A 12,248-nucleotide genomic window follows, 5' to 3' on the forward strand; every position below is an offset into this window, starting at 1 on the left:
AGCTCGACAACAGCCTAGGCTTTCTAGGGGTGGGGGCGGGGGGGGGAGGGAACCCCAGTCCTGGTGTTCTGAGTGTTTCTGTCATTTGGAAATCACTGCACGATGGTTAAATTCACCAGAGGATTCCTTATCACCTGGTGTGGGACAGATATGTCACCACTGGAGTACCTTCCATGATTTAAACAAATGAACAAAAAAAATTCAAATGTAAAATGCTCTCTTTTTAATTACTAAATTAAGAAAGTTAAACAATTTAAAAATGTAAACTCACAAATAAATCATAACAAAAAAGGAATTAAGATTTCAGAGTTGCTACCCAGTATTAAAAACTTAATAGAAATAGGCTTTTTTTGATTTGTTGTTGTTAAACATGTAATTCAAGGTTGGTACAAACAGCAACTAAAAATGTAATACTTTTTTTTTCTTTTTTTTTCTTTTTCCTTTTTTGGTGCATCCCCATGAAATGTAAAGTAGTGCATAGTTATTCCACTGGAGACTTCTTGGACATATAGAAAGTCATTTCATTAGCAGTACAGGACGTTTAAAACACTTATTTTACAATGGGAAATGTACAACCCCCACCCTCATAAAGTTTTAGTTGCATGAGAAAGTTTAGCAGATTGCCATGACTCTAATGCTATGGGTTTTAGACCATTTAAATGTGGTTACAAGGTTTATTAAATAAAAAAAAAGGTTGAAACATTTCAGCATTCATATCTTTATACAAGAAGCATGTGTGGTATCCATCTTCCAGTTCCCCTGGTAGTATTGGCCATTTGCTTGCTTAAGTGTACTTTTAGGTTTCAAGAACGAATCGCAGGAAGTCAAAGCAAATACTGGAAACAGAACTTGTGAATTCAGCTCTGCGGCTGCGGAAAAGAGTCAAAGTAACAGCCATCTATAGGTACAATCATGAACCAAAAAAGTGCAATCCAAATTAAGAAGAGAGAAAAAAAAAAAAGGGATCATGCTTTGCAAAAGCCAAAAAGGAGGCCACTGGTTTGCAGAATAACACCAGTGCTTTTATGCTGATTTGGCAGTAAAATCCTCACTCTGGGTCCCCGAGGCTTTATGGCCCAGGTTGGCCATGGTCTCCACGTTAGCACCCACATGGTGTATGTACAGGGACATAGATAGTCTATATATATTTTTTTTTGTAAAAAAGAAAAAAAGAACCCAAACACCTGTCCTGATTGGTTTTTGTTAAAACATGAAAAAAAATTTTATTGTTTTAGACAAAGAGGCCACTTTTGGAAAATAATACCTTTTTTTTTTCTTTTAGTTGAATCAGGTGAAGACAGTTAAAATCACATAGGATTCGCATTTTAAAAAAAGGAAAGCACTAGGATCGTTGGCACTGGAGTTAACTATTTACACTGAACAGAGGTTTGGCCTTTTACATAAACATCGATACAATGCAATTTTCCAAAGTCTGAGAAATAACAAGGTTCTGTCTCGTATGCTTCACAGAGGAGGTTCGGATTTGGGGACAAGTGTCATGAGTGAGGGCCGCGGAAGTTCGTCAGCTTCGGAGTCACATGCAATCTGGTCCAGGACGGCTCTCACTGCTCGAGCAGCTGCGGCTACGGAACTGAAAGCTAATGGGGGGGGGGGAAGCCTGCAGACCCGGGCTCACAGGTTCTCGCCGGGCTGGTACTGGGGCTCCGTGGCCGTGAAGTAGTCTTCCAGGAAGCCCTGCAAGTACTCGAAGGTGGGCCGTTCCTCGGGGTCCTTCTTCCAGCAGTGGATCATGAGCTCGTGGAGGGAGATGGGGCAGTCCTGCGGGCAGGGCATCCTGTAGCCGCGCTCCACCTGCTCCAGCACCTCGCGGTTGTTCATGCCTGCAAGACACGGCAGGGCGTGCGTGAGCAGGGCGCGCTCCCCGGCCTCGGCCTGCCCCTCGGGGGCACCCAGGACGGCGGGGGGAGCCCAGGACGGCGGGGCCGCTCTAAGGAGGGGGCCAGGCCGATGGGCCACGCGGGTGACGCGCTTGTGTCGAGTTCTGGGAAAGGCCAAGCGATGGTGGTGGGGAGCGGAGGACTGGCCGCCAGGGTGAGCGGCGGGGGCGCCTGCGAGGGGCTGCACAGGATCTCTGCCGTGTGCATTATGTATTCTTAAAGATCTTATTTATTTATTCATGAGACCCAGAGAGAGAGGCAGAGGCACAGCAGAGGGAGAAGCAGGCTCCATGCAGGGAGCCCGACGCGGGACTCGATCCCGGGACCCCGGGGTCACGCCCTGAGCCCAAGGCAGATGCTTAACCGCTGAGCCACCCAGGGGCCCCTGTAAATTTTGATTTAATTTAACTGATCAAAACCAGTGAATGAGGCGGACAAAAAGAAGGAAAAGAAATCGGTGGAATGAAAGCTATACTGTCCCTTGTTTACAGCATCTACAACCTCCATCTATGGACTTCGTAAAATGGTTCTGCTTACGCCTGGGCCAGCTTTGGGTGTCCCGCCGGGCGAGACCTGCCATCGTGTCATCACGGCGGGACCGTCTGGCCCAGTGACCCCGCGGTGCCCTGCGGTTTGGAGACTCTGACGGTAGCCGGGGCGCCTCCGCGGCTGTGCTCACCGTCCGCCTTGGACAGGCCATCTGTCGTCTGAGACCTGCTGGTGAAACCCCAGGCTGCGCAGCCCCAACCGGAGACGCTGGGGGAGACGGACGGAGCAGGAAGCGCAGGGACCAGCTAGGTGGGCTGAGGCCAAGCCTGGCCCCTCCTCCGGTCACTGCCGGACACGCTCCTGTCCTCCTCGCCCTCCCTTTCCCCCCCCCGTGTCACATCCTGCCACTGCCGCCAAGCACTTGTGTGTTTTGGCTGCTGCTTGGCCCCAGGCTTGTAATCTGGAATCCTCCCCAACTGCTGACCTGCTTCATTTACAAAATCAAGGGCCTGATTTCAAGCCACCAGAAACCTAGATTTCCTCCCCTGGGTCTCAGAGATAAAAGCAGGGGACCCAGCGTAGGCACGCAGCAGCTCCCGTGAGGCCCGCGGCGCACCCCTGACCTGACTTCTGGGGTCTGTGGCCCTTCTCTGCTGTTGCTTTTGGAACCGGGCTTGTCCTGGCTCCTGTCTGGACCGGCCACGGCCCCGTCGGTCACATGCTTGCTCGAGCGCTTTCAGGATGCTTGCTTGGTCTCGGCCAGTGAAACTTCTTGGGATAAAATCCAAGTATCACCCCTGCTGCTGAAGGAGGCCTTCGGTGGAATTATTCTAACATCAGCTTTGCTCACATTTGGGAGGGACCCTTAGTGTTAGTGAGAGAGGTTTAATGACCCGGTGAGGGCCCCCTGCCTCCAACGATGCCGGGCTTCGCTGGGACCCTCCTCAGTCGGGTGCTGGGTCAGCTCTGTGGCTGGTTACCTTAAATCCTCCACCAACTGCTGAAAACTCATTTCGAAAACCCAGGATGGGGCGGGGAGCTGGAAGCAAGGGGCAGAGTGTGGTGCTGCCAGCAGAATGTCCTGCGGTGCCCTGGACACACCGGGTGAGGGACAGGGCCCAGCGCATCCTTATCCACGATCCCTAAATCCAACAAGCTCTGGGAGGTTCTGGGGACTCACCTGGCCGCACAACTGACCCGAACGGGCGTCCTTGGCCACAAAACCTGAGGCTGTTTACTGTTTTTATTTGTTTGTACAAACTGCTACGGCAGTGAGAAGGTATCGGAGTATGGAGCGTGGCCTCGGGCCCTCCTAGGATGTCGTGCTAAGCGGTCCATGCGCCCTCGGTGCTGTCTACAGAAGGCCTGGTCCTGAAGCACATCCGGGCCCGAGTTTGGGCTGCGGCCTGAGCGTGGCCGTGGCCGCCAGCCCGGAGGGGCTGGGAGGTGCGTGAGGATCCGCGTTCCCTAGAGCCTTTGCTTTGGGTCCTACCGTCCTTGGCTCCCATCTCAGAGGCGGGAACCTCCCCGGTCCTGTCCCCCCACCCCCAGGAGCCTGTAGGGACGAGGAGGAAAGGCACAAGGCCTGCACCTCAGGAGGCCCACCAGGCCCTCCTGGAAGGCTTCACCCCCTCCCCCCGAAGCCCCTTCTAATGCTTTATTCTGGCGTGGAGACTGTCCGAAGTGGCACCGCGGAGTTTAATTAATCATTCTCCTGTTGCTCTGTGGCGCTTATGTCAGGAAATGTTTCCTTTCATTAAAAAACAAACTACTCAAATGGAAAGATTTCACGTATTTTTTTTTTTTTTTAAGACTCCTAGTGCAATCTCTGCCAATGGAAAGTTTAATTGGCCACTTGGGTCAGGCCTATTTTTCCAGGGCTCTGCCCAAGTCCCAGCCACGGCAGATAGAGCCCCTTGACCCTGTGCCTGCAGCATCCCCGAGACGGCCGCTTCCTGGGCGGCGGTGGCCAGGGTCCCCCACGCGGGCCCACGGTCACACGCCCGCCGCTTTCCTCCAGGTCCCTTCCTGCCCCATCCCTTCCTCCCGCGCCTCCTCTTCGTCTCTTCTCTTGCCTTCCTCAAAGCATGGGGACCATATGTAACCAAGTCTGCTCCCTGGGCCAAGCCGAGACATACCAATGACGGTGTGGCCAGAAAAGTGGGGAAGACAGACAATGCACATTCGGGGGACAATGATGGCGCGAGCGGGATCAGCTCTTCCCGCTGCGCATGAGCCGGGGCTGGCCAGGCCGAGCTGCGGATGCTCCTCCACAGCACCCTGGGATCTGGAGATGCCGCTGGGCAAGGCTGGGGGGAGAGTTTTTTTTTTTTTTTTTAAGATTTTACTTATTTATTTGACAGAGAGAGAGAGAGGGAGAGTGCGCACAAGCTGGGGGAGCAGGAGAGGGAGAAGCAGGCTCCCCGCTGAGCAGGGGGCCTGACATGGGGCTCGATCTGCAACACCCCCAGGTCTCAGGCTTAACTGAGCCCCCCGGGCGCCCTGGGCTAGTTTTGACTCTACAAACGACAGCCAGATGAAGCGGATTGTGTTCATATTAAAAAAAAAAAAAAAAGTATTCCCAGCTTTAAGAATTTTGATCAATCATTTCAAGAATTTCTTTTTTCAGCAAAAGTGGGTTTTACTCTCTACACTACGATAGAAATGAGACTATTTTCCTTTTTCGACGGTTTTGTATTTTTGTTACCAAAAGGACTTGGGAGCTGCCCTCCTTGAGCCACTTTTCCCAAGACACTGGCTGCACCTAGCACCTGGGCAGTGCGGGAAGGGCCTGGCAGGGGCCACGCAGGCCGGCGGCGGGGCCTGGAGGGCGGCGGGGACACCAGGTCAGAGGAAGTGGTCACCATATCTCCTGTGGAGGAGGCAGGGAGGCAGGACGGTGCTGGAGTGTTTTTTTTCTCTTCCCTCCCTTTTCGTGGGGGAGATGCTGGCAGAGAAACAGAAGAGACAGAGGCTCTAAAACATGGCCTGTGGGTGCGTTTCTGGGCGACACTGCCTTGGACCACTCGGGCCTCCAGGTTTCCAGTGGGAGCTGCTGGGAGACCGTTTCTCAGCCAAGGGTGGTCCCTGCGGCGGGCGGTGGCCGGCCTGGGAGGTGTCATAGTCAGGAAGGACGTGGGGCTGGGCGGCCAGCTCGGCCCCACCTGGCCTCTTTGGGCGGCCTCTGCCCTCTCGTTGCATCTGCAGAATGGGCCATTCCCACGGGTCACAGCTCCACGGACGTGGGCCGTGCGGGGTTTGCCTTCCAATCCGTCTTCCCTAGCTCCTCCCCGGGGCCTCCCGTCACCATGGATTTCGGGCCTTCGGGGGGGGTCACGGAGAGAGCCCCATCTCCAGCGGGCGGCCGAGCCTCTGCGCCCCCCTCACGACCACAGAACCCTTCCTGAGTCATTGTGCTGCCTTGCTCCCGGCTTCCCAACCGGGGCCACGCGTCCGACCCTCCCGCTTACACGTGCGTGCGTTCCCTTCCCTTCTCCTCTTGTCTTTCTGCCTCTTCTTCTTTTAGATTTTTCCTGTTCCCCTTCGAGCTACCCACTAACTCCACAGAGCCTCATCTCTCTTTTCTTTCAGATTCTTTAGAGGAGGGGAAGAAACCTCATTTCCCCCAGCGGAGCCACTTCACTACTTCCAACTCTGCACCTCTAACTGATGACCTGACCTCCCCTGGCCTCAGTTTCTCCATTTGTCAACATTCACTGTGCTTGCAGCTGTTTGAAAAAAACAAAACAAAACAAACCCCAAAAACGGGTTTCCTATGAAAGGGGAGTGTTGGGTTTTATAGCTTCCCATTTGTGCATCTTCCTAATGCGGATCTCCGAGGGGCCAGCTCTGCACGATCAGGGATTTTCACTGTTGGCGGATCAAGGCCACATCTGGATTAGACGACGGGTCTCAAGAACCTGGATTTTGTGCTATGGGGAAAGGGAGCCTGTCACAATGGGAAGGATGTGAGGTTATCAGACGTTGGGGTTGCTTTTTGCAAGCTGAGCTTTGCATTCAGAGGACTTATGCTCTCTTGTGCAGAAGGCTTTCTCCGGAGGCTCCCCCTGGCTTCTCTGCATAAACCCTGTCGGAAGCTCCTTCTGTTTACTCGCCTGTGTCTGCCAGGGGACGGAGGGCGAAGTTAACGGCGACGAGCTTGTGAAACCCCAGACCATCCCGGGCTCTGGGCAGCAGTCGGGAGGTGTCCTGTTAGGTCTGGTGAATGATCAAAGTGCCACGTTAGGGCAGACAGATGCTCATCAAAGAGCAGAGGCGAAAATGAAGGAGTAACTTTGGGAAGGCAGAAGAACGACTAGTTTTGTTTCTCTTGCCTCATCTTCCCTGATAACCTGGGGCAGCTGGTTTTACTAAGCCCACCGTACTAACGGATGTGGGAAGGACAGCTACTCAGGTGCCATGGTACAGCAGGGGTGTTTGATGTGGATCACGCAGCACCATGAAGAATTGTCCCAGAGGAGGAGACGGGAGGAAGAGCGCCAGGGTGTCCACGGGGAAGGCCCTGGAAACACTGAGCTGACCAGAAGGGCAGCGGGACTGGGGCTCAGGAGCGGAAAGCTTCTCTCTGGCTGCCCTCTCCGCGTGCCTTCTCCTCCCTGCTCCCCCCTCTCCACAGTGAGCCCTGTAGGGAAGGGCGGCAACTCCAGGCTGGCTTCCCTCTCTGGGGGGGCACTGGGGAGCTGAGCAGAGAAGCCGGGGGACGTGGATGGGGGCAGAGGGCAGAGCACCCTTGGCTGAGAGTCGCGCTTCCCTCCTGCTTCCCACGTTCCTGGCCCGAGAGTCTCCTCTTTTCCTACCCCCAGAAAAATCTGCTCCGTGGGCAGGCTGAGCCTAGCAGGAGGTGAGAAGGCAGGTGATGAAGGTGGCTGCTGAGCACAGAGCAATGTGCCTGGGGTCCAGGGCCGCGGGTGTCCCAGTGGGGCGGTGGGGGGGGGGGGCGGGGGACGGTCGGGGCTTGCAATTCTCTAAGGAGGAGACCTTCTGGTTTCCCTAGTTTGCCCTGTCGCTTTAAGTCGCCTTCGGGCCGCTGGATACATTCACGAAAGCCAGGAGCTGCCACTCACCGAAAGATTCGAAAGTGCTTCAAGTGCACGGGTCAACGTGCCGGGCTTCAGGGCACGGTCCTGCCTCGCTGGATCCTGCCGAATTCACGGAGCAGGTGTGCAGGCGAGAGCCGGGGCACGGGACGGCGGGACTGCCTGCCTGGCCCGGAGCTGGGACGCGGGCCTCCAGCGGCCCAGGGCAACTCTGAGGGCAGAGGCCAGCTCGCGCTGGGCCAACACACGCTGCGTTTCTTTATGGTGCGGGTGGGGCAACAGAGTTAAAAGGCTTTGCAGGCCATCAGCCAACCTGAAGGAGAGCTTGTCTCAAAAAACTCATCGGCATAATCTTTTTTTTTTCCCCTCTCTTTTTGCTATGCCACCCATCCACCCACCCTGCGTGGGCTTATGCTTGTTGAGAGTCTGTGTGGGGCAGACGCCGCTGGGCCCCCGGTGGCACGGAGGCAAGCAGACGGGGCGGGTCATTTGGGGTGGACGTGGAGAAGGCGATGTCTGGGCTGGGCTCTGAAGGACGGTGAGGCCGACGCTGGAGCCGAGAGGAGCGACTCGGGTCAGCGGGATGGCCCAGGGGTGGCAAGAAGGAACTCGCCGCCAGGTCATGTCACTCTCCCACTCAGGCCCATCAGTGACCCCCCACCTCACTAAGGATGACAGCCCCAGTCCTCACAGTGACCTGGGAGGCCCTCTGTGGTCTCCCCGGGCCCCTCGGGCCTCCCGTTCCCTCTGCTCCAGCCACGCTGCTGCAGAGGAGAGATCCCTGGAGAGCCTGCGTCCTGCAGGTCCTTCCTCTGGTGCCGCCCTCCCCGTGGGCCCTTCCCTTGCCTCTCTCCATCCCCTTCCTCGTTTTGTTTTTCTCTCACCCCCCCCCCCCCCCGCCCCCCACACAAACAGAGTTTGCCTATCTTTGTTTATTGTCTGTCTTGTCCAAGAAGAATAAACGCTCGTGAGGGCACAGGTCAGTGCTTGAACCAGGCCTGGCATACAGTAGGTGCTCAATAAATATTTGTGGACCGACTCAAGGAGTCTCCTCCACCCCCCTCCACTCCCCGACCACACACCCCTCCACGAAAGGGTTACTAAGGACGACGCGAAGCTAAGGCTTCTGGAGTTTCTCTGGAAGGTGAAGGGAAACCACACCTTCCAGATGCTTCTAACTAGGAGAGTGAGATAACCGTGTCTCTGTTTTCTAGGATAACAACCCGGCGGTGACAGTGACAGAAGGGGTGAGCGGGGAGGAGAACCCGAAGCAGGAAGTCCCACCAAGGGGTCACGGCACAGCGGGTGGCGGCCTGACACGGGGCAGCGGAGGCAAAGAGCGAAGGAAGGACGTGGAGGGAGGTGCTGGAGGCCAGTGACGGGTCAAGGAGCCGGACTCCCGTTCTCTGCAGCAGCCCCGGAGAGGGAGAGCGCCTGCCCGCGAGCCCGTCGGGGCCCCTCGGGTACACGTGCCTCTGCCGCTGCAAACAGGGGCTCTGGCCTTGGCGCCCGCAGCAGCCGGGGACAGTGCGGGGCACAGCTGCCCTTTGGACCCGCGGCGCCTCCGGGACGCGCATGGGCAGCAGCCTCTGCCCGGGAGGGGCGCGTGCGACTCCCCTCTGCTCCCCCACGCCCGTCTCCTGGCTCCAAAGCTGTCACTCGGAGTGAGGTCGCCCTTCCTCCCTTCTCTGCTCCTTTCACGGGACTGACCTGCCGACCCCACGTCTCGCATCACCTCGACCCTCTGCTCCTCATGTGGTCCCGCCTCCCGTCCTCCACCCTGGGCCCCTTCTCTGATTCCTACTTCTGGAACTTCTCTCGTGAACGCTCGATGGACCCGGGGAGGAGTCCCCTCCCTTCCCTTGACCTCCATCCTCGTCTACCAGTTGCCTTTCCTCTGGGTCAGGGTGACGGCGGGGCACGCCCAGGTATGAGAGAATCCGGAAAGATACCGTCACCTGCTGTTCTCGAAAAAGGAATCACTTAAAAGTAGGCTGGAGCCCCCTGAGAAATGTCCGCGTGGGTGGAGATGAGATGTCCACGCTGGCGGGGGCCGGGGGGTGCCCACGTACACCACGAGCAGGCCGCAGCGCAGCAGGGAGGCAGGGCCCGGGCCCACGCTGGCTGACGTGGCCACACCGGCCGTGACAACGTGGACAGGAGGGTCCTTCCCGTCACCGTGACGTCTGCGGGAAGCTGAGCGACACCGACCTCGGGAGGCCACGGCTCCGGCGGCCGTTCCAGGCGCGCTTCCAGACTTGGGCCCCCCAACTCCCCACCGGGCAGCTCCTTGAGTGAGCTCAGGACAGAGCGACGCGGAACCCGGTGCACGTAGGTCTCGTTCCCCCCCTCGCCGCCCTCACGGGATTCTGAGGGAGGGCCCGCTCTGTAGATACCCGAATCACGCGCCCCTGCCCCCATTATCCGATCAAAATTCGAGGCCCACCGTGGGTAGATCCCAGTTAATTCATCCCATGAGGACGATTTCCTTAAATAATAAATAAGGAACAGAAAAGACTGATTTCTCCCTAGACTTGATGCATATCCCATCTACCTGACTGCAAAGTCCGTGAGCGCCGGGACTGAATTCGTGTATCTTGCCCGTTGTTCTAGCCCCAGCCGGCGACACGGCCTAGCTCCAAGGAAGCCTCTGACCAGCCTCCGCAGAGCCTGAATGTCTTCTTTGTGCTTCCTTCCTAGGTACAGCAAGACGACCTCACGGGAGGCTCTGCTCAATGACCCAATCTTAGCCTGAGTTATAAAACGAGGCCATTCTCCTTGGGTACGCTAGGACCAAACTTGGTAAAAGACTCTGGGTCAGAAGCACACACCTGCCGGCCCGTCCGGGGCCCCCGCCCCCGCCCCCGCCCCTTTGTCTTGGATCCCCGTGCAGCCCGGGCCGCAGGAACAAAAACTGGCTTTGTGTCACTGAGGGGAAAGCCTTCTGAGAAAGGCTAAACAACATTAACCTTTTCCCCTCCGTTGCATTCAACACACTGGCTGACTGTGACCCTGGGGGACTCAGGGAGAAATTAGTTTGAAATTCAGGCCAAAAAAAAAAAGAAAAAAAGGTGCTTTCATATCTTCAAAATCCCAAGGACCTGCGCATTGCCTCCTCCAAGAAGCAACTCAAAAATGCCCAGGCTGTGCTGCAGGCCGCGCCGGACACCCCTTCGTCCCTGCTGGTTGGCCCCTCTCCGGGCGGCTCGGGCGTGCTGGGAGCAGCCGACTTCCACCCGCATCTCCAAACGCCCAGGGCTGGCACTTCAGAGACACGGAATTTTGTCCATTTTGTCTCTGTGCCAACCCGGCTCCCCTAGGAGTCTCAAGGCCACGCCGACCTGAAAAGAGATCCTCTTTGCTTCTCTGCATTCTCCGAAGATGACCAGAAATAATCATAAAAAACTGAACAAAGGGATTACAAATTAATCTGCCCTCGCTGTCTCCTCTGACTGCAAAGATAGAATTACAAAACCCAGGATTTGCAAGAGACCTCGATTCCTCATTAATCTCCACTATCGTTTCTATCATGGCTTTTTTCTTTTTCTTTTTTTAAGCTCCTTTCTTAGGCAGGGAACGAGGGGGAGCTATGTTCTTTCTTCCCTCAACAGTAACTGAAAAATATGTCCTTAACATTTCAGAAAGCAGATCGTCCATGTGCTATAGTATAACCACTAAAGCGTGGAGGTGAAATGGCACGAGTGTCCTTTACGTCACCATCTGTTGAAATTAATGAATTTAAGCGTGGATAACCTAAACCTGAGGTTTCTTTGAAAGGCAGGAGTCTGATAGTCTAGGAAATTTCCAGGGCCTAAGAAGAATCTCCAGTTTCTTGACATTACACTTGCTTTTGTGGAGCACATTTTGACTGTTTGGAAATGGGCAGTGGGTAGCTTCTAAGCTGCGTTTCCCATGTACCTCTGGCCATCTGGAGCGGGGTCTGCGGAGAGAGCAGGTCCTGGCATTTTCTTGCCAGCCTCATGCCATGGGTCAGTGCTACAGTGTAATCAGAAAAGCAATGGGGGCTCTTCTCCTCCTCTTCCTGGAAGTCTGTAAACCCTATTTGGGGTGAGGCTGTGCCAGGACCATTTCTGTTCCAGGAGCCGAGGCTGCATGCTGACACTGAGAGAGCAGACTCCGTGAACTGGGGTGGACGGAAGCGCTCATCCGAGCTGCCGTTTACGTGGAGCCTGCACACAGTGCACACAGTGCACGGTAGCTGTTTGTCTCCACGATGCCCACGCTGGCTCCCGGTTCTGCTCCTCCCTGGCTAAATACCTGCCCGTGTTCCTCAAACTCACGCTTGGCAGAAAGTCGAGGATGGGGCTTCAAAAGGCAAAGCGTTAAGAGAGCATCCAGGCAGGGGCCCATCTCCGCCAGGTCCCACTCTTACCTGGGTATGGCACTCTTCCTTTGGTGACCAGCTCTGTGAGTAAGATTCCGAAAGACCACACGTCAGACTTGATCGTGAACCTCCCGTACAGGGCTGCCTCGGGGGCCGTCCACTTAATGGGGAACTTTGCACCTGCAGAAAGAACACATGGGTTACTTGACTGGCGACTGGTGGGGAGGACGGCGCCTGGTACGGGGTTGGGGGTGGTGGTCGGAAGTGCTAGGAAGCCACTTCCACAGGAGCAAGCCCGTAGAGGGGGATGGGAAGGCGGTGAGCAAGAGCGACCTACAACAGAGCAGCTGGTCCTGGCTCTGGGACCTCCAGCAAACTAGTCTAATTTTAATTTTCCCATCAAAAGATTGGACTGCAAAGCTCCTTAAAAAGCTCTGGCTTCTAGAACTTGAATCTCTG

General features: G+C 55.7%; 1 protein-coding gene across 3 annotated transcripts in view; it reads right to left on the minus strand.

Annotated features, from left to right (window-relative positions):
* Nucleotides 1-200: 200 nt before the first annotated feature.
* The window catches only part of FYN (FYN proto-oncogene, Src family tyrosine kinase), a 211,425-nt gene continuing 199,377 nt past the window's right edge, over nt 201-12,248 (minus strand). For all 3 annotated transcript variants that reach the window (XM_072739156.1, XM_072739137.1, XM_072739147.1), the window contains 2 exons: nt 11,838-11,969; nt 201-1,841 (listed from right to left, as the gene is read on the minus strand). In XM_072739156.1, coding sequence (XP_072595257.1) covers nt 1,633-1,841; nt 11,838-11,969 — 341 coding nt within the window. In that variant the 3' untranslated portion in view covers nt 201-1,632. The remainder of the gene's footprint in view (nt 1,842-11,837; nt 11,970-12,248) is intronic.

The sequence above is a fragment of the Vulpes vulpes genome, chromosome 1 (assembly GCF_048418805.1).
Source record: "Vulpes vulpes isolate BD-2025 chromosome 1, VulVul3, whole genome shotgun sequence".
NCBI lineage: Eukaryota > Metazoa > Chordata > Mammalia > Carnivora > Canidae > Vulpes > Vulpes vulpes.